Source organism: Dermacentor albipictus, chromosome 4, assembly GCF_038994185.2.
Source record: "Dermacentor albipictus isolate Rhodes 1998 colony chromosome 4, USDA_Dalb.pri_finalv2, whole genome shotgun sequence".
Taxonomy (NCBI): Eukaryota; Metazoa; Arthropoda; class Arachnida; order Ixodida; family Ixodidae; genus Dermacentor; species Dermacentor albipictus.
The window spans coordinates 12,204,753-12,226,598 of record NC_091824.1 but is presented as its reverse complement, the minus strand read 5'-3'; the positions used below and the strand labels follow the sequence as shown (position 1 = coordinate 12,226,598).

Genomic DNA, 21,846 nt, shown 5'->3' with positions numbered 1-21,846 from the left:
CTGACACGCTTTCAAGACTCAGGTGAAATCGTGTATTCAGTGCATTGTTCCACTTAAAACAAATAAAGAAAAAGATATTAATCCCTTGGATGAACCAAGACCTAAGGAACCTTTCGACGCCGAATAAGTAGACTCAGGCATGCAAAAAGCTACAATGATTATGTAGCCTCACACGATTCAGCGGTGCGAAGGAAGCACTTCGGAGTAAGACAAACATGATAAAAATATTATATCCACATGGATCATCGAGTTTATAAGGGACAAACCACTGCCCACAACCCACAAGCCTAAGAAAGGGGACTCCAAAGACTTGAAAAGTTGTAGACCGATCAGCTTACTGTCAGTTGACTACAAACTATTTACTAAGGTAATCGCAAATAGAATCAGGAACACCTTAGACTTCTGTCAAGCAAAGGACCAGGCAGGATTCCGTAAAGGCTACTCAACAATAGACCTAATTCACACTATCAATCAGGTGATAGCGAAATGTGCAGAATATAACCAATCCTTATTTATTTATTTATTTCAATATTACTGCCAGCCTCTGGTTAGAGGCCTTAAGCAGGAGTGGTTACATACAAAACGAGTAAGACTGAGTACAAGGTGTGAAGCGTGAGCAAAATGAAATAGCACTGAATTTGAAAATATAAGCAGCGCGTCATTTGCGAGAACGTAGCAATTAGCGCTAACAATGTGAAATTATTCCAGAAGAAAATGTAAAATACAGCTATATAGCTATATACAGTTATACAGTTATATACAGTTATATACAGCTTTCATTGATTACGAGAAAGCGTTTGATTCTGTCGAAACCTCAGTAGTCATGGAGGCATTACGGATTCATGGTGTAGGCAAGCCGTATGTAAAAATACTGAAAGATATCTATAGCGGTTCCACAGCCACTATAGTCCTCCATAAAGAAAGCAACAAAATCCCAATAAAGAAAGGCGCCAGGCAGGGAGATACGATCTCCCCAACGCTATTCACAGCGTGTTTACAGTAGGTATTCAGAAACCTGGATTGGGAAGAATTGGGGATAAAAGTTAATGGAGAATGCCTTAGTAATTTGCGATTCGCTGACGATATTGCCTTGCTTAGTAATTCAGGGGACCAACTGCAATGCATGCTCACTGACCTGGAGATGCAAAGCAGAAGAGTGGGTCTAAAAATTAATCTGCAGTAAACTAAAGTAATGCTTAACAGTCTCGGAAGAGAACAACAATTTACAATAGGTAGCGAGGCACTGGAAGTGGTAAGGGAATACATCTACTTAGGGCAGGTAGTGACGGCGGATCCGGATCATGAGACGGAAATAATCAGAAGAATATGAATGGGCTGGGGTGCGTTTGGCAGGTATTCTCAGATCATGAACAGCAGGTTGCCACTATACCTCAAGAGAAAAGTGTATAACAGCTGTGTCTTACCAGTATTCACGTACGGGGCAGAAACCTGGAGGCTTACGAAAAGGGTTCTACTTAAATTGAGGACGACGCAACGAGCTATGAAAAGAAGAATGATGGAACGTTAAGGAATAAGAAAAGAGCAGATTGGGTGAGGGAACAAACGCGAGTTAATGACATCTTAGTTGAAATCAAGAAAAAGAAATGGACATGGACAGGACATCTAAGGAGGAGGGAAGATAACCTATGGTCATTAATGGTTACGGACTGGATCCCAAGGGAAGGGAAGCGTAGCAGGGGGCGGCAGAAAGTTAGGTGGACGGATAAGATTAAGAAGTTTGCAGGGATGACATGGCCACAATTAGTACATGACCGGGGTTGTTGAAGAAGTATGGGAGAGGCCTTTGCTCTGCAGTGGGCGTAACCAGGCTGATGATGATGATGATGATGATGATGATGATGATGATGATGATCCCATGAAAGTTTTGGTGCTGAGTCTTGCCTGCAATTCGTCGTCTAGCACTTCCTTCATGCTTAATGATAAAATTGTCAGTGACTCATTGACAATCACTAGTGCATTCAATTCCTACTGTCATTCCGTTTTTGCACCTCACGATACCGATATCCCCTCCTTTTCTTCCTTTTCTTCTTGCTCTGTTACGGATGTTGCAGTCAGCATATCTGGTATACTTAACCTTATTTTTGAGCTGGACACTGTAAAAATGCACTGGCCCCGATGGAGTTCCCTACTCCTTTCGTGTTCGCTACTCCGTGTGGACAGCTCGGTATACGGCAGTAGTTGCTCAAACATCTATGTTATCTGGCGTGGTGCCCTCACCTTGGAAATGAGCTAGTACTGCCTATGGTGAGAAGGCAGACGAAACGCGGGGCACTGCGCCGACCAGAGTAAATTGAAAGGAAGAGAACAAGGAAAGAAGACGGTCGGCGTATAGTGCGCCGGGTTTTGTCTGTCTTTTCACCATCCCGACCAGACGGGCTTCCGTCCAACTTCATTAGGGTTGTCTGTTCAGATCTGGTGACAAGCATACCTTGAGTAATTACCGACCCACCTCATTTGGACATCCTATTCCTGCAAAAGTCTTGAGCACATCATTCACAAGCATGAAATTCACTTTCTTGAGGATGACAATTTCATGTCTAACGTACAACATGGTTAGCGGCGCGATTATAGTACTGTAAGCCAACTCACTGAATTTACTCATGACGTTTCCTATGAACTAGATCTCTGGCTTCGGGTCGATATATCTTCAATGATTTCTTGAAGGCGCTTGACACCGTGCTTCACTCCAAACTCATGTTAAAACTCTGTGATATATTCTCAAGAACCCTCAAATAATAGACTGAATCACTACTTTCCTCAGCAATTGCTCACAATACGTCAGCTTTAATTCTGTGACCTCTTCTACTGCTAGTGTTCGTCGGGTGTCCCACAGGGCTCAGTACTAGACCTTTTATTATTTATCATTTATATTAATAATCTCGCAAATAACATTACTTCTAAGGTCCGTCTGTATACTGACGATTGTGTACTATATCAGTGGTGTAGCCAGAAATTTCGTTCGGGGAGGGCTCACGTTGCAGCTCGGCCTCCTCCTTATAGAACTTGTCGAGGGATCAACTACATGAATAATAAGTGCATTGCCATTAGCAAATATGCTGCAAACGAATTTTTGAACTCTACTCGCTGTCAAGAAAAGTAAAATATGCACTTTTTCATAAAAGAATATATTATATATCGCAAACATTATACCAGAAATAACTGATATAATATGCTTCCGTTCTTTTTGTCTATTTATTAAAGAAAGAAAATATAAGACGAACTTTAGAACTATATCAGTTCGAAACCAGCAAAGCAGTGCATGCCGCTGATATGGAAAACGTAAAAGCGATGAAATGAACAAGTAGAGGACAAATATTTCAGTGAAACTTTGTCATTCAAGAACCTTGTTTACACTTTTGTACCTATGCAACGGCCTGGAAAAATTCTCAATGGCGCTGTCCTTGGTTCCAATGTATTGCGCAGGATCAGCTGTAACCGGCCGTGTGTTGTGATTGCACCGAAATTATAGTCGCAACAGATAGCACATATATAAATCAGGAATTCTGCAAAATATTCATTAGAAATGCGAAGATACAGTGTAATATACATATGCGAAGATACAGCTTGATAAAGGGCAAAAAAAGTGTCACCGGAAACAAAGTTTAGTGCATGTAAACACAAAACGTCGAACCAAGATGTTTAACTATACGTATAAGTCTCCAATATACCCACGTATCCAAGCAAAGGTGAGTGTATATAATGCGTCAAACAAGGCAAATAAACATGTTGCGCAGTCACAGATTCACAGATCTCAGAATACTAAGGCCCGACCCTCCTGTCTCCACTCTCTCCTGACGTGTCGCGTGCGACGGAGGACGGCGCGCTTCCTGCCAGCTTTTCTCTCTGGCGCACGCAAGACTGAGCCACCATCGTCGGCCCACCCATCCCTCGCTTCCATAGTACGCTTTCACTCGCACATGCAGCATGCGGCGCGCGGTAACGATCGAGTGATCGCCCTCGGACTTTGTGCGGAACATGACGACGATGGCAGGAATGCGACTGGAGTTCCATATAATTGATATCACAATAATATGATAAGAATATCCGGCAAATGAAGCCCCGTGGCTCATTACTTTCCCCCAAAAAAGTAACAAACTCCAATTTTCACCATGCGATAATTCACTGCGCCGCAACAATGTCTTTTTTTTCTTTTGTGGGGCGGGGGCACCGAAACATTAAAAAAAAAACGCTAGGGAAAGCACGTTGGCCACAATCGAATGCCTACTTTGGGCATCTAATGTGGCTACCGAAGGAATATCGAAGCAAACGTGAAACGCTTGGTCCATCGACAGCCATACGCATACTGTTCGGTATCTTACACCGGTGAGACAAAAGACTTTCCGGAAGGGTTGCGATAACATCAAAGTGAAGGTGATGCCCTCAAGCGAACGCGTTGCAATCCGTCGAGACCCCACAGTGATGGCGGCTAGCGACCATTGTTTATTTTACTCGTCTGCTAGCCAGAGAGCGCGCTAAACTCTGTCAGGCCAAATTCCACTCGATCAGAAAAAAACGAACATGCACCGAAGTGCACCGCGCAGTTGTCGGGGCAACACGAAAAAAAAAACGCATGCGCTCTGGCTGGCTCTGGCAGCCCGCGAGTAGCGACAAGAAAAATTGAAGAGGCTCAATGTGTCCTCGCGAATAAAAGTCAATGTAGCAAAAATAAGATTGGGTGAGGGAACAAACGCGAGTTGATGATATCTTAGTTGAAATCAAGAAAAAGAAATGGGCATGGGCCGGACATGTAATGAGGAGGGAAGATAACCGATGGTCATTAAGGGTTACGGACTGGATTCCAAGGGAAGGTAAGCGTAGCAGGGGGCGGCAGAAAGTTAGGTGGGCGGATGAGATTAAGAAGTTTGCAGGGACGACATGGCCACAATTAGTACATGACCGGGGTTGTTGGAGAAGTATGGGAGAGGACTTTGCCCTGCAGTGGGCGTAACCAGGCGGATGATGATGATGATGAGCAAAAATAAATAAGAACGTATTTACATTTTCTCCGTTTCTGTCATGACATCGATGCTTTGGCGCAGGTGAAAAAAAAATATGTTGATATTATTTTCTTTGACATGACGGCGCAAATGAACCACCACAACACTTCATGTGATCGGACCTCCCTGCATGCTTTGTCAACTTGTCTGATAGTGTGCTGATTTGCCTTGTCTCGTTGTATCGTCCGATGTAATACTTTAGAAAACTCGGTGCACCATTGGTTTCAAATGTTCATAACAACATTAAACCCGCAATATTCCGTAATTTAAAATCCAATTGTATGTACGACTTTGGATATGTCAATGTACCTTTCACATCAACAGTTTATGAGAACTTTATACCCATTAAGTTTCAGAATTGAAATCCATGCGCTCCGTAAATTCCGCGGCCTCCGCGAGATGTCGCGACGAGCCCGCTCGTTATCAAAACGCCCTCTAAGCTTTGTGCTTGGATGGGGCTCCTTGCGTTACGATATGCGACTCCCGGTGCATGGGTGTTGCCACGAAATCCAGTCCGAGTTCGCATTGTTCGCGCTGAAATGCCTTTTCGAGCGTGAAAAAAGTCATTATAGACAGAATCCAGAATGATTTCCGGCACCGGGGGTTGTTTTGGTGGGTGGCGCATGACATCACGAAAAAAATTAGGGGGGAGGGGGGGGAGAGAGGGCACCTGAAGCACCATAAGCACTCCCCCACCTCTGGCTGCGTCCCTGAATCATATATATGACGTGATCAAGACCCCGGAGGAACGCTATAGAGGCTTTGCAACTCTTTTAGCATGTTTTGCGCTTGGTGAGAAACCTGGCAGATGAATATTGGCGCCTTCAGTGGACGTGCTATAACGTGTGAGTAAACACGTGTTGTGAACACGTACAGTCAACCGCAAAAGTTTACGGGACGCAGGCTCTGACAAGAAGCTGAATTCTCGCGAAGCGTTGTCACACAGCCTCACATTAAATGTTCCAGCATATTCCTTCGCCACCTACACAGTGATTCATTAAATACGAAGTGTCATGGCTTAACAGCGCAGGAATTCACATTTGAAGGGGGGGACCACATTCCGCGAACTTTTGCTGTGGACTGTACGTGTTAGTGACACGTGAACAAATGTTATCGCTCGGCACAGGACGCGCCTGCATGCATATCGGAAGTCTTTCTCGAATGTTATCGACTGCTATGTCCGTATGCGTGACGCGAACCGCGTTGCACTCGGGCACGCGGGCGCCGGCGATTGAACACTCGGCGAGCACCCGACCCGCCGCGGAGGGTTCGACGATCGCGCCCGCCGCCGTGCGCTTGTCGAGGTGAGCTTGCTTTTGTGGGCACAGGTTCGCCCATTAAAGAGTTTGTTTTGTAAGTTACACTTTTGGCTGCTGTGTTCTTCGAACCCTTACTACAACGTGACAATACCAATTTTACTAAAACAGTAGTTATATGTCCTTTACTAACATTGCGTCCCCGCTGTAGCTTCACTATTCATTCAACAACTTTTCGTTAACTTTACACGCGCCGTATCATGATCAGAGCATGTGGTACTTGTGGTATAACCGGTAAAGCACTGTAAAAAACACGTGTATATACAAAGCGCGCGCTCTCTGCTGCTCCTACATCATCATCAGCCTGGTTACGCGCACTGCACGGCAAAGGCCTCTCCCGTACTTCTCCAACCCCGGTACGCTCGAGGTCCCAAGATTCCGGTACGCTCGAAGTCATGAGGCATTGTGTATATAGGGTGGCCAGTTTTTCTAGAACAATGTGCCCACCATCCTTCAACAAATCTGCTGTTACCTGATCCTCCCCAGCTGCCTTCCCCCTTTGCATAGCTCCCAAGGAGTTCTTTACTTCTTCCGGCGTTACTTGTGGGATTTGAAATTCTTCTAGACTATTTTCTCTTCCATTATCGTCGTGGGTGCCACTGGTACCGTATAAATAAATTTCTATAAAACTCCTCAGCCACTTGAACTATCTCATCCATATTAGTAATGATATTACCGGCTTTGTCTCTTAACGCATACATCTGATTCTTGCCAATTCCTAGTTTCTTCTTCACTGCTTTTAGGCTTCCTCCGTTCCTGAGAGCAAGTTCAATTCTATCCATATTATACTTCCTTATGTCAGCTGTCTTACGCTTGTTGATTAACTTAAAAAGTTCTGCCAGTCCTATTCTAGCTGTAGGGTTAGAGGCTTTCAAACATTGGCGTTTCTTGATCAGATCTTTCGTCTCCTGCGATAGCTTACTGGTATCCTGTCTAACGGTGTTACCACCGTCTTCTATTGCACACTCCTTAATGATGCCCATAAGATTGTCGTTCATTGCTTCAACAGTAAGGTCCTCTTCCTGAGTTAAAGCCGAATACCTGTTCTGTAGCTTGATCCGGAATCCCTCTAGTTTCCCTCTTACCGCTAACTCATTGATTGGCTTCTTATGTACCAGTTTCTTCCGTTCCCTCCTTTAGTCTAGGCTAATTTGAGTTCTTACCATCCTATGGTCACTGCAGCGCACCTTGCCGAGCACGTCCACATCTTTTATGATGTCAGGGTTAGCGCAGAGTATGAAGTCTATTTCATTTCTAGTCTCGCCATTCGGGCTCCTCCACGCCCACTTTCGGCTAACCCGCTTGCGGAAGAAGGTATTCATTATCTGCATATTATTCTGTTCTGCAAACTCTACTAATAACTCTCCCCTGCTATTCCTAGAGCCTATGCCATATTCCCCCAATGACTTATCTCCAGCCTGCTTCTTACCTACCCTGGCATTGAAGTCGCCCATCAGTATAGTGTATTTTGTTTTGACTTTACCCATCGCCGATTCCACGTCTTCATAAACGCTTTCGACTTCCTGGTCATCATGACTGGATGTGGGGGCGTAGACCTGTACGACCTTCAATTTGTACCTCTTATTAAGTTTCACAAGACCTGCCACCCTCTCGTTAATGCTATATAATTCCTGTATGTTACCAGCTATATCCTTATTAATCAGGAAACCGACTCCTAGGCCCAAAGAATGAAACGGTCCTTTCCTTCGAGCGCTTCCTAACCTTACGTGAGGCCTCCTTACAGCGAAGCACCGATGGAGGAAGCAAGCGTACTGTGAAAGCTCCCTTCACCTGTCCTCACGTAAGGAGCGGTTGCCGCATGCCTGTGTTCGAGATTATCTCTTAAAAGCTTTATGCGAACATCATTATTCTAAAAAAAAAATTTGTATCGTCGCACAATCTTTAAATTGAAGAGCTAATATAGAGAAGCGTGGACGCTTTCTTCTAGTTTGGTTTACTAAAGTTAAAGAAAGTAGTGCACAACAGTGCAAAACTTGATGTGCTCCATCAACGCTGGCACGCCGGCGTCGTTCAACGCCTAGCAACGTTTTCATGCTCCACGCGTGACTGAAACGAACATGCCTGGCAAGACGTACCGTGCTCGCGCTTCTCCCCAGGTGGGCGACAGCGTGCATGTGCAAGCAAACGTCACGTGGTTAAGCAGTGAGGTGAAGCGCTCGTTCAGGGCCAGGAGTGGCGTAAGGACGCATGAAGGCAGCTTTGGAGCTACCTTATGCTGAGGAAGCACCAAGGAAGCCTTCACCGAGGGCTCAGTAAGGAAGCTTTCAGAGTGACATAAGGTAGCCTCACCGCAATGAAGGCTTTCTTACTGAGGTAAGGAAGATTTCATTGCTTGGCCCCTAGTTCTCGTCTCTCCGCTAAGCCCCGGTAGCACAGGACGTGCCCGCTTTTTAGCACTGTATATGCTTCTTTTGTCCTCCTAACCTCACTGAGCCCTATTATATCCCATTTACTACCCTCTAATTCCTCCAATAACACTGCTAGACTAGCCTCACTAGATAACGTTCTAACGTTAAACGTTGCCAGGTTCAGATTCCAATGGCAGCCTGTATATAAAGACGGCCTATATATAAAGCGGCCTATATATAAAGACGCAAATAGCTGCTGTTATACATAAAACGCTGATCCGACCTACAGTGCTCAAGCATGGCTCTGTTGTTCGGTGCCTTTTCAACCCGAGCGATATCAGTAAAATTGAATCCGTGCAAAAAAGATGCCTGCGCTTTGTATGCGGCAGGTACTTCTCACACTCTCTCGACACCACTCTCGGCGCACCGCAGTGGAAACTCCCTAAAATTTATCTCCACTTCGAAGCGTATCTTCCGGTGTACCTCAAGGCTTAGTACTCGGGCCTCTTTTGTTTCTCATTTATATTAACGACCTCCCTTCGTCCCTATAATCGAACATTCACTTATTTGCTGATGATTGTGTTATCTTTCGTGAAATAACTAATGCAGAGGATGCTAACCACCTTCAGTCTGACCTAATTAGTGTGGCAAACTGGTGCAAAGTCTGGCTAATCGAACTAAATTTTGGCAAATGTAAAGTGATGCAGGTATCCCGAATAACTAACAGCATGCCTACATATTACCTAAATAATGTTGCCTTGAATTAGTTCACTCTTATATATACCTAGGGGTGCATATCTCTGATAATTTATCTTGGAATGTACGTGATTCGCAGTGCCAACCGCTTGCTTTGCTACCTACGCCGTAACTTTTCAACTGCACCTTCATCTCTAAAAATGTTTCTTTACACTACCCTTATACGTCCGAAACTTGAATATGCATGCGCTGTTTGGTATCCTGTAATTGACAAACTAATTAATTCATTAGAACTAGTGCAAGATAATTCAGTTCGTTTCATCTTACGTAATTACAAGAAGTGCAAGTGTGTCTGCCATGAAAACCAGGCTTGCACTTACCACACTTTCCTCTCGTCGTAAAATCGCACGTTTAGTCCTTTTTCATAAATTATACCATCACTCAACACTCAACAACGATTTCATTTTTAGCCACAATACGTATCGCCTCGAATCGACCGACGTGACAAAGTTGGTCTTGAAACATGTCACACAAACTTTTTTGCAGTAATTTTTTTTGCGGTCATCTACGGAATGGAACGATGTTCTTGGTGAAGTCGTGTCCATTTACGATTACCAAAGATTTCGAGTAGTTCTAGCTAACATTGTGTAATTGAAGCACTTTTTTGTTGTTTACTGTATGGTTGTAACCTAAGTACTTTTGTATTTTGTACCGCTTTACTATCCTATGGTATCAAGCGCCACTTACAGCGCATACATAGACGAGGGAGAAAAAAAGGACGACGAAGACACGCGCTGACTTCCAACTGATTTTTATTTTGGGAAAGAAACATGTATGTATACTGAGACACCAAGACAAAAGCATCAACGCGACATGATTATGCATTCAAAATTCATGACCTAAGATGAACGAGAGCGCATGTGCAACCTCAGAAAAACCAGTTCTTTGTCTGTTAATGCAATTGATGGCTTGCTAACTGAGTCACCAGCGGGAATCGCTGCTGCTTCAATGATAAGTCGGGTGAATTCAATAGAATGCCTGGCTAAGTGGAATACCAACTAGACCGTACCCAAACTTTACTATCCTAGTTTGCTGCCAATTTATCATGACGTTGTTAAGCCCAGCTAAAACTGTATAATCGAATCATCATCATCATCATCATCATCATCAGCCTGGTTGCGCCCACTGCAGGGCAAAGGCCTCTCCCATACTTCTCCAACTACCCCGGTCATGTACTAATTGTGGCCATGTTGTCCCTCCAAACTTCCTAATCTCATCTGCCCACCTAACTTTCTGTCGCACCCTGCTACGCTTCCCTTCCCTTGGAATCCAGTCCGTAACCCTTAATGACCATCGGTTATCTTCCCTCCTCATTACATGTCCGGCCCATGCCCATTTCTTTTTCTTGATTTCAACTAAGATGTCATTAACGCGCGTTTGTTCCCTCACCCAATCTGCTCTTTCCTTATCCCTTAAAGTTACACCCATCATTCTTCTTTCCATAGCTCGTTGCGTCTCCCTCAATTTAAGTAGAACCCTTTTCGTAAGCCTCCAGGTTTCTGCCCCGTAGGTGAGAGCTGGTAAGACACAGGGATAATGACGACCTGCTGTTCATGATCTCAGAATGCCTGCCAAACGCACCCCAGCCCATTCTTATTCTTCTGATTATTTCAGTGTCATTATCCGGATCCGCCGTCACTACCTGCCCTAAGTAGATGTATTCCCTTACCACTTCCAGTGCCTCGCTACCTATCGTAAACTGCTGTTCCCTTCCGAGACTGTTAAACATTACTTTAGTTTTCTGCAGATTAATTTTTAGACCCACCCTTCTGCTTTGCCTCTCCAGGTCAGTGAGCATGCATTGCAATTGGTCACCTGAGTTACTAAGCAAGGCAATATCGTCAGTGAATCGCAGGATACTAAGGTATTCTCCATTAACACTTATCCCCAATTCTTCCCCGTCCAGGTTTCTGAATACCTCCTGTAAACACGCTGTGAATAGCATTGGGGAGATCGTATCTCCCTGCCTGGCGCCTTTCTTTATTGGGATTTTTGTTGCTCTCCTTATGGAGGACTACGGTGGCTGTGGAGCCGCTATATATATCTTTCAGTATTTTTACATACGGCTCGTCTACACCCTGATTCCGTAATGCCTCCATGACTACTGAGGTTTCGACAGAATCAAACGCTTTCTCGTAATCAATGAAAGCTGTATATAAGGATTGGTTATATTCCGCACATTTCTCTATCACCTGATTGATAGTGTGAATATGGTCTATTGTTGAGTAGCCTTTACAGAATCCTGCCTGGTCCTTTGGTTCACAAAAGTCTAAGGTGTTCCTGATTGTATTTGCGATTACCTTAGTAAATACTTTGTAAGCAACAGGCAGTAAGCTGATCGCTCTATAATTTTTCAAGTCTTTGGCGTCCCCTTTCTTATGGATTAGGATTATGTTAGCGTTCTTCCAAAATTCCGGTACGCTCGAGGTCATGAGGCATTGTGTATACAGGGTGGCCAGTTTTTATAGAACAATCTGCCCACCGTCCTTGAACAAATCTGCTGTTACCTGATCCTCCCCAGCTGCGTTCCCTCTTTGCATAGCTCCCAAGGCTTTCCTCACTTCTTCCAGCGTTACTCGTGGAACTTCGAATTCCTCTAGACTATTCTCTCTTCCATTATCGTCGTGGGTGCCAATAATCGAAGCCTTTGTACTTGAACGTTCTAACTGCTTATATTTGTTTTTCTTTTCTCATTTACTGTAACCCACTCCCCTCTTTAATGCCTTTGGGCCTGAGGGTAATACTTAATAAATAAATAATAAAGAAAGAAAAAATAAATATAATTAATTGTTCCTCCAGTCTATCAAACTGTGCGTACTTAAAGGCCCCTCACCAAGCCCCATAGTAAATTTTGGTTATACGGTGGAAGTATATACGTGTCCTCTAGGAAGTGTCCTGCCGCAAAAATTTTTCATATCGGCCCATTAATAGCTGAGATGTAAATATTTCAGTGCCGCGAGCCCATGATTTCACAAGGCGAGCTCCACTGCACAGCGAGACTCTCTCCACTCGTCCCGTCTAGCCTCTGCAAGTGAAACTCCTTCCCTGCGTTCTGCCATACAGGAATACAGGACCTCGAGGTTCACGTGACGCTACGTCACGGGACCCGCCTTCATTTTTTTTCTGCTTGCTTTTTTTTTCGGTGCTGCGCATTTGTGTTACGGTTTTGCGCGCGAGCTGTTGTGATGTCTCGTTTCGCGCAGTGGACGATTTTGAGCGCTTTGCACACGGACACATGACTAGCGGTATAATTCAGTGTTACACGAATAGTGAGGCAGAACAAGCGGTCGCAGAACATGCTCACGCGCCCGAACACGGTAGAAAATGGCATAGTTTCGTTACCTGCGCACGTCACTGCACGGCCGTGGGAACAAGCAGACGAAGCGGAAGTACATCTCTTTTGCTTTGGTGCGAAGTAAGACAAAAAAAAAAAAAACGCAGACATTCCGTTTGTGTGTTTTGTTATTACTCTAAACTTCAATTCGTCAATTCAAACAGATCATGCAAATAAGAGATGTCGCCTTGAATAATTCTCGAAGTCATGCGTCATCACGAGTGACGTCACACTGCGGACCCGACTACGTAGGCGTTGGGACGCGACTACGTCACCGTCCGACTTGGAGCGCGGTCGCGACAAGAGAAAGGGAAAACGGCGTTCGGATTGAAATGTCAGACCTTTCCGCGGTGCGTAGAGATGTAATTCTTCGCAAATGCGATCGTTATGCGCATTATATGCTCTGCGCTTGTCAGCTCAACATGGCCAGACCTGGTGAGGGGCCCTTTCACATCCGCTTAGAAAACTTCGACCAGAAATTACCCCTAACTCAACCTGCAACCTTTCTACCCACGCATATATATAGTACATTTAAGTAAAGATTTTGCCCCCAGAACAATTGATCTTTGGAATCTATCACTTGGTAATGTGCGTTCCCTTCCCCATAAAGATTTTATTTCTGCATTTGATTCTACTATGCCTTGTTCTGTTATCTACCGTTTTCGTAACATCCACGTTCATGTTCGTTCTTTGTGAATCCTCTATTGTACCCACTCCTGATAGCCATTGTAGGGCTGCAATATATAAAATAAATAATGATATGTGTCATCGGTTTAGATATACCTTTCTTTTTTTTTAGAAGCCAGAAAATAGAACAAGCTACGACAGGCACCACATAAAATGCAAAATACCTTGCCTGCTGAAGAGCAAGCGCTTAATAACTGATTTAACAGACCACACAAAGTCTATGTTCTCATTTCTGAAACTGACTAAAACAATTCCTTTCGGGAAAGCCAAGTTTAAGTTCAAAGTCTCAGAATTTCCACCAAAGCGGATCGTAAACGCCAGTCGTGTTTTATCATTTCAACTTTCCTTGTGTATTAGAATCCAAATGTATTCCTAAATTACACTCATGTGAACAGCGTTCGGTGCAATATGTTTCGTCTTCTGTAAACCTTAAAGAAAAAGAAAACCATAGCGAGCCCTGCTTGTAACTTTGCTGATCTACCACTTGCTGTACTTTTTTGGTTGTTTGTTTACAATTACGTTTTTGTGATGCGTATCCACGCTCACACACGTTAAGCTTCTTTTTCTTTTTTGTACAAACTTGCGTTGTTACAGATGTTGTTCTTTTGTACTTTTGCTCCCATTGTTGAGTCGTTGCTTGTTGCTGTGACTCCCTCCTGCCCTATAGTGCCCCATGCCGAGCCTGCAAGGTGTTTTCTAAATAAAAAATAAGAATACCGTAATATACCGGCTGCGGCCTCAGCTGGCGTTTACAGCCAAGGAGTCACCACATCTGAGTCGCGCGTATATATTGATTGCGGATAAATACAAACTAATCTCACGTTTCGTTTTTACCTTTCACGTCGGCGCACCTCCCGCAGCCTCCTCCTCCTCCGCTCGACGCCCCCGACCCGAAGCCGTGGGCCGCCGCCGACGACGTACCGCGCGCACTGACTTGATCGCCGTCGGGACAGCAGCAGCACAGCCGAAGCCGACGGACCATGATTCTCGAAAGGTGAGCCCAGCGTCCGAAACCGCCCTCGCCGCCAAGTGCTCGCGCTCGGGTCTGCCGCGGCTGTGCAGTACGCGCGCGCGCCCGAATAGCGGCCGCGCCCACGCCGTGCACGGCGCCAACAGAGCGGGCTGTGCCGGTGACCGAGTGCGTGTACACCCACCGCGCATCAATTTTGGGGCAATTTGAACGGGAAACTAGTTCGAGGTGGTTGCCTGCGAGAATGACTCGGACATTTTTGTAAAGCAAAGCTATCCTTTTTTTGCAATCTCACTAGTTCTCTCTGCACATTTAGCATATCAACTACAGTAGAGCTACTTCATCGTGCGCTGTGCTTAATTAATTTACAGTTAATATCAGACAGCGCGATAATCAATTATTTCTTCCGCTGGCCACTGAGATCGAGTGTCAACGCGGTGGTAATTCCCGTACATGTAAATGAAGATATAATAGATCAAAGCTCCGCAATTGGCGTATCCTAAGTCAAGGTGGGAGAAGACATGCAGGCAGCACGAAAATAGTCCGGACCCAGCTGGTTTAATTCCGTTGCAGCAGGTAGCCTGAGAAACTCATTACTTCCATCGCCTCGATGAGCTGACATATAATTGACGTAGTACTGGTTTTAGAAAGAGGTACAAAAGCTAGGAAGAGCTTCCTTTGCTATTTTTTCTTTCATGGCAGCACTATATACATATATATTTTTTGAAGTTATGGTGGGTGTACGTTGACACCCCATTAGCGCTGCACTTGCAGCAGATGTGTACAAAAACAACGGTTAATTTATTCGCAATTCATTTCCGCGCTCCATTACGAGATCACTTATATATAAGGGACGTAAAAACACTTTTCGCGAGTTATCGACTGGTGAAATGTTAAAGAGAAGTGCACCTGCCGCAAATATGAACCCGCTGAGCGTGTCGTAGCCATTTTACGTCCTCTGTACAGCGGCAACATTTTTCAGCGAGCAGTGAAATAAAGCGCGCACTACCGACGCTGCTCGCAGTATATGGGACAGGAAGACGCGACCCCCCTTATAAGGCGGCGCGCCTCAAACGTATCGGGTGTTGGAGGAGGGAAGCTCATTTTTTTGGACCACCGCCGTTCACTTCGCGTTTACTCAACGGTATTCGTGGCATTCGACGTGCTGCTCTAACCCGCACGACACCACGGTTCCCTTTTGAGCATTTGCAGGACTAGTGCTATGTACAAGGCATGCCTATGTACAAATGACCACCCACTATCCATCGCACCCTCTTTCATTCGTGGTCACGAAAGAAAACAAGAAAACAGGAAGTAAGTCAGTTTCCGGTGACGTCAGATTCGCCATATTGGTTGTGGGGTGTTGCCGTGAGAGGGCTATCGTCGGGAAAGCATCCGCAGGTAAGGAGAATTTTCAGTGATTATTATCGTTCTTTTGAGACTGATAGCTGTCCATTTAATTGTTTTTGACAAACTTTGCATGCAGCTGCACTCTTGCAGCATTTCAGGGGCCATTGACGGCAGAAAATTGAGTTTGCGCGAGCAGTTGACACAGCTGTACGAACTTTTTCTAAGAGTCCGTGTAGTTTGTTTTCGGCTGCTTTCACGGCCTTCGTCGTATTAATGAGCATTTTTGCCTCCACCTCTGGGTGGCACGGGTTGTGTGAGGGCACCAGGCGGGCTAATCGCTCGAATTTCTTTCGCCGATGACACACCGGCACTTCAAGTGCTCGCTCGCTCACACATGGGCGCGCCGTAGGCTTGACCTTTTTCACGGACTTCCTCCTTAAACGTATTTGTGATACGTTTCGAATGTTCTTGCCCACTGACTGATGCGTGAGCTGGGAGACGCAGAATACCCACATATGCTGGTGGTGTCAACGGACTAACTGGGGCGTAAAGGTGCGCCTAAACAGAGGCTCTCCTTGGAACCGTTCCAAAGACGTAACAAGAAAAGGAGCCTTCGGGAGCACTCGCCTCGCATCCTCTTGACGGGGGAGCACACGTGCGACATCATGGTTGAGTGACGAGTATGGGGCACTTCACGGTTCTTAAAAACAAGAGCGCAGGTCACCGTGTCGAAATGCAGCATTCGATCGGTGCCTTTCTTTCCTCCGTGAGCATGAAATTCTTCCGTTGTGACTGAGTCATTTGGTGATATTGCGGATAGACGCCGTGACTGCTTTGGTCCGAAGGTTGTTTCGCTGACATGTCACTAGTCTTCTTGGTGCTAGTTCGATGGTATGCATGGCATGGGCTACCCTGACTGACTTGTATCGAGCTTGTATTGACTTGTATGAATGGCATTGCTTGTAGTGGCTTGTGGTGACCTCAATATGAGGCATGATGAACAGTGAATGACTGGGGTTACAATTAAAACTACAGCCTCCAGTAATTACCAGCGAAATGCTCATTTTGTGTATCAAATATAGGCATAGTGCATAAGTGCCAACATCTTTCTGCTAATGTAACAACTCCTGGTCTGACTGCAACAGAGGTGAAGAAATGTAGAACAACCAGCAATATTAGCAGCAAGCTTGGCAGAAAAGCTCGCCCTCTGAACAGAGATCATTACAGAAAGAGGGACACATACTTTATCATTAATGTTTTACTTACGAGCTAACACAGCTTGCAATGCATATTTAATGTGTGGAGTTGTGCACATGGCAACGATGAAAGACATCAGGGGTGTTGACTGTTATTCAGTGGTTTATTTGGAACATTGCGATATATAAAGCGTTAAAGTAACAGCAAAGAATGCGTTGTAAATGTAATCGAAAGGAAAGGAATTCACTGTTAGTCTAGAAAGCTTAGGCTCATTGATGAACTGTAATTATTTTTCACATTTTACATTCTACAGCTTGGCTGACTGTTGGAGAAGCTACTCATGGGCAGGATAATGCTGTGATTGAGCTATAAGGACAAACCAACATAGGTCAGCTGCAACAATATTGCCACAAAGAAATCAACAAAAAGTCAATTTGAAACATCTTACATTTATTATTATTATTATAATCATGATAAATGGTGATGACCTGATGGCAAGCACATGAACAAAAATATTGGCGGCACATCCTGCCTTTGAGATGATTGGCAACATTAATGTGATTACCAATCTATCTTATGGTAGGTGCGAAATTGGTGATGTCATGGTACAGTTAGCCAAGCAGGAGGACACAGCGAAAGAAACACGATGAAGGTGCGCCTCAGCTCGTGTGTAGATTTTGCCACATTGCCTATAATACATATGCTACTGTAAATACATCTCCTCTCACCTTCCTTATTACAATATGTTTTATATGATGGTCATATGAAAAGCGGCACATATTCAGTAATATATAATCTGTGACCCAAGTTGGTGTTGGAGAGGTTCGTTGAAGAGTGGCACATACCCACGAACCCAAGTTTGTCTGGCGGTTGGTTTCGCTCTGTTCTCTCAGCACAGCAGCCCATTGCTCTAGCCAGTTCACCATGGACTCCCCACTGACCCACATTGTTGCAAAAGAAGTTAGGTGCAATCATTCATACATACAGACACTGCAAACTGTATGAAGTTCCCAAAGAATGCTAACCACATTAAAACCACAAAGACTCAAGCTGTGGGCATGTTGAATAAGGTGCTGCCTCCTTCTGATGGATTACATATTCTCCCAAATCTTGTATGATACTTAAGGGCGACTGCAGTAAAATTTTACTAGCTGATTTGTAAATGAGTACTATATACTGCTGAGTCAATCTTGACAAAGCTGTAGGACTGGTAATTGTCCAAATTTCTTATTAGCAGCCTTTGAACAGCACCTTAGCAGACGACGTGTGCAACTGGTGGTTAGTGGATATGGCGTAAGCATACTCCCACAGAGGTTTTTCAGCGGGCCAAGGCTGCCACACATCTTGAGCCACGCGTCAGTTCTTGTGAGCAGTAATGACGTTTTTTTTTTTCATCCAGTTTTGGTGTGAAAAATGTCTACTTTTGCTAGCTTTTCATAACACGTCCACTTGTATTTCAGAGGTAAAATTTTGCATGGAGGCTGCTCTAAATCTGTGCTATCTGAAACCAGGCTCTCTACACAAGCCAAGATTTTGTTGGTGTCAGTTGCCTGTAAATAATGTACTGAAGTTTAGGGGGCAGGAATGCAGTGGTGTTTTGTCCTTTTATTTCACATCCAGGCAGCTTTCCTTTGTCTAAAGCATGTGGGACTTATAAAAGGTCTGAATTCCCCTGTCTGTCACTTCAGAGAGTGTGGGCATTAGTGTACACTAAATGAAAGTAATGCTGATTGCAAGTATCTCATTTCTGTATAATTTATTTCATCATGTCTGCTGTCTTAGCTAATAAATGAACACTGACGGAGATCAATTAAGAACATAGCTTCTGTTTTCAAAGGAATCTGTTTATTTGGCAATGCATCTGCTGCCAGTGCTATTTTTCTTTATTGTCATGTTTATAGTTGTACTACCCGTAGGAAACTAGACCTACACAGCACAATTGGATGGATCTTCGCCTTATGCACAAGCGTCACTGTGGTTGCTGTGGCTTACAAAGTTTTCCCTGTTCACTGGTACGAATTCTTATGACACACATTACGCACCATACACAAGACCTTCACAGAAGTTTCCACTACTCTCACTGCCTGGGCTATTTACCTGCAGAGCATCAGCTTGTTCCCACATTCCACCTACACTACAGGACATATTTTCTGCCCTCCCTATCCAACCCCACACCTGGAGAAGATGGATCACTCCCTCTGAAAACTTATGACAAACATTGTAGAGTGTTCTAGTACAGCATGTAATACTTGATCTAGACAACTCCCCCAATGTATAGACTAGTCCTCAAGCAAAATTTTTATTTCTCTCTTTTGGGAACAAATGTGTTTTACATTTGGAAAGCATTGGTCAAATTGACAGTGGACCTCCTACAGTTTATTTCTCAGCTCTGTCCACTTTCTACTATCATGCCATTCATTTAGCTTCCCTGATTTCTTGGCATTGAAATCGTCACCATTTTTTTTTCTTGCATGTAGCTTCAGTAAGATTGTTATGCCAACCCAGTTTGTATCTCTTTGGATCACATGGTCTTCCACTTGAACCTCGGCTTCAGTGTCCCGGAATTTGGAAAAACCTCGGATATCTGAATTCGGGTTGTTTTTCTAGAAATTGAGCTCAGCAGCATCACTTCAGCTGCAGGGAACTTTTCAGTGTTAAAATTCCTCATAGGAAATGTTCTGGTTCCTTATAGCATTGAAGGGGGTAAATGGTTTCACAAATTGTGCCTCTCAAAATTGTGACCAACATTATTTGGAAAAACAAGTGACACAGTGTCAAATGTGAGAAGTTAGGCACAAGAAATGTGGTTTAAGTAATTTCATTTATTGACAATGTCAGCTCCAAGTTTGTGGGTGTTGGGGAAGAGGTATGTTATGAAAGCTTAAAAATCAGATTACTGTGTGAAAACCTTATCAAATATATTTTTAAGTCTATGATTGTATCAGTTTGCTGGCGTGCTAGTTACATAGAAAATAGAAATCATACAATGGTGTGAAAACAATGAAGTGTTTCAATGAACTGTGTTGCAGAGAAAGGCCTCTTGTAAAGTTATGTTAGTTTGCAACATACTTTAATTCAACATACAGCAACATACTTTAATTCTAGAGAAGCTAAATTGCTTTGCAATCATTCTGTAAAAGCTTGCTGCACACTGATATTGTCAACTTTTTGGCAATATTGGTACAATACGTACAGTAATTATTTGCATATGACTGCAGTCTTTGAGTTCAGGAAGTACTGTAACACTGCACTAATCCTCCAGAAGGGTGTTTTCTGAATGATTCTGCAAAAGTAATATTCGTGTAGAGGAACACCTAACTGGTGCTATTTTGGCTGAGAAACTTGGTTGTTCCGTATTGTTCGTATTCCAAAAGGAACAAAGACAAAATATAAATCATTTAGCCATACTGGCTTGCTTAGCCATGTGGCTTGTCAGGTTGAAGAGAAAGATGACGCGAGAGGACTGCCTTGAGGAGTTGAGGAAGAAGCGAGAATAAGCAGTCATGGCGACTGTATGACTAGTTGTTCTTGGTGTTGTTACAAAGTTGGCACAGTCTGCTTCACAATCCTTTGTTAATTGCCTGATGGACCACTATGATTTCCCGAGGACAATGTGTGTCAGCGTCACGGCCACCGATATAGATGGTGTCCAGCTGGTGAGCGGTGCATACTGTCTCTATGGTGGAAAGCTGGCCTGTTAGCGTCAACTTTGAAAATTTTTTTCCTAAAATGTGCATACTTGCTTTCAGCAACCAATTGGCGATAAGTGCCCTCAAGAGAAATAGGGACCACGAACATGAAGTGGCTATCGCGCATGTTAGTAGGGTGCATTGCGACACGAAAGTGCAGGGAAATGGGCTCACGATGGCAGAATGGCAGAATTCCTAGAAAAAAAGGCAACAATGTTTCCAGAACATAATATATTTTGCAAGGTGTGATTGATTTGCAAGAAAAAAATAGCCAGTGGCAACAACAGTTGTTGGAACTCGTAAGGCAAACAGGCCTCCAATGGTCTCTGACGACACCAGCGGAATTTTATGAATCCGATGTCTTCAAAGGGGTATTGACGAAGAGTGCTCAGGCTTGGCTTGATTTCTATGAATATGCATGTGACCATAATTGTTGGCAGGATGATGTTGACAAGGTTATGAAGATGCGGTTGTACCTCGGAGGTGTCTCAAGGACTTGGTATGAGATTTGAGTGGTCGAAATGGCAGGACATACTTAGACGGACTAGAGGAAAAACATTTCGAAAGTTGGGACAGGGCAGTAGCTTTCAAGTACGTTTCTAGCCCTTTTCATAACTATTTTTTTCAAAAGTGGAGGCTATTGCGTGTAGCAGATTCTGCACTGTAAGACTCAGCGCTCGTGCCCCTCATCATACTGGGACTTCCTAAGTGGAGACAGCATCAAGTTCAACTTGGGGCACTATAAACACTAGAAGACCTACTACCAATTATGAAGCAATAATATTTTCAGGAGTGACAACATGCAGCGACAGAAGTTAATGCCAGTGAAATATTTCTGAGTACTGGGGTTCCGAGGTGACAGTTTTTGGAAGGCAGGCGGCAAACCTGGTTCACTTGTGAAAGGCGTTTCTAAACATCAGAAAAAGAACATATTTAAAATGATGCCTGATGACCTTTCACCACCTCTACAGGAAACAATTTTCCTCACTGATCATGCCAAGCTGATATATGTTCCCGAACAAGTCAATGTAAATTATGTGAAAGCACTTGTGGACAGCGGAGCGTCAATCACTGTGGTCAACAAGAACGAGATCCTAGAGTTAAATATAACCAAAGAGTGTCTGGTCATCATCTGTGGGTGTGATGAAAGAAAACAAGTG

General features: G+C 44.1%; 1 protein-coding gene and 1 long non-coding RNA gene across 4 annotated transcripts in view; one reads left to right on the top strand and one right to left on the bottom strand.

Moving 5' to 3' along the window:
• The window catches only part of LOC139059032 (uncharacterized), a 150,156-nt gene extending 135,710 nt beyond the window's left edge, over positions 1-14,446 (bottom strand). Inside the window, exon 1 of the long non-coding RNA XR_011513818.1 lies at positions 14,315-14,446. This is a non-coding gene — a long non-coding RNA (uncharacterized lncRNA). The remainder of the gene's footprint in view (positions 1-14,314) is intronic.
• rhea (Talin_middle and talin-RS domain-containing protein rhea) overlaps positions 14,338-21,846 on the top strand; it is a 408,423-nt gene continuing 400,914 nt past the window's right edge. For 2 of the 3 annotated variants that reach the window (XM_065450432.2, XM_065450455.2), the window contains exon 1: positions 14,338-14,474. In XM_065450432.2, the coding sequence (XP_065306504.2) occupies positions 14,461-14,474 (14 nt within the window). In that variant the 5' untranslated portion in view covers positions 14,338-14,460. Of the gene's footprint in view, positions 14,475-15,695; positions 15,852-21,846 lie in introns of those variants that run through there. The other variant, XM_065450447.2, reaches the window with a different exon arrangement.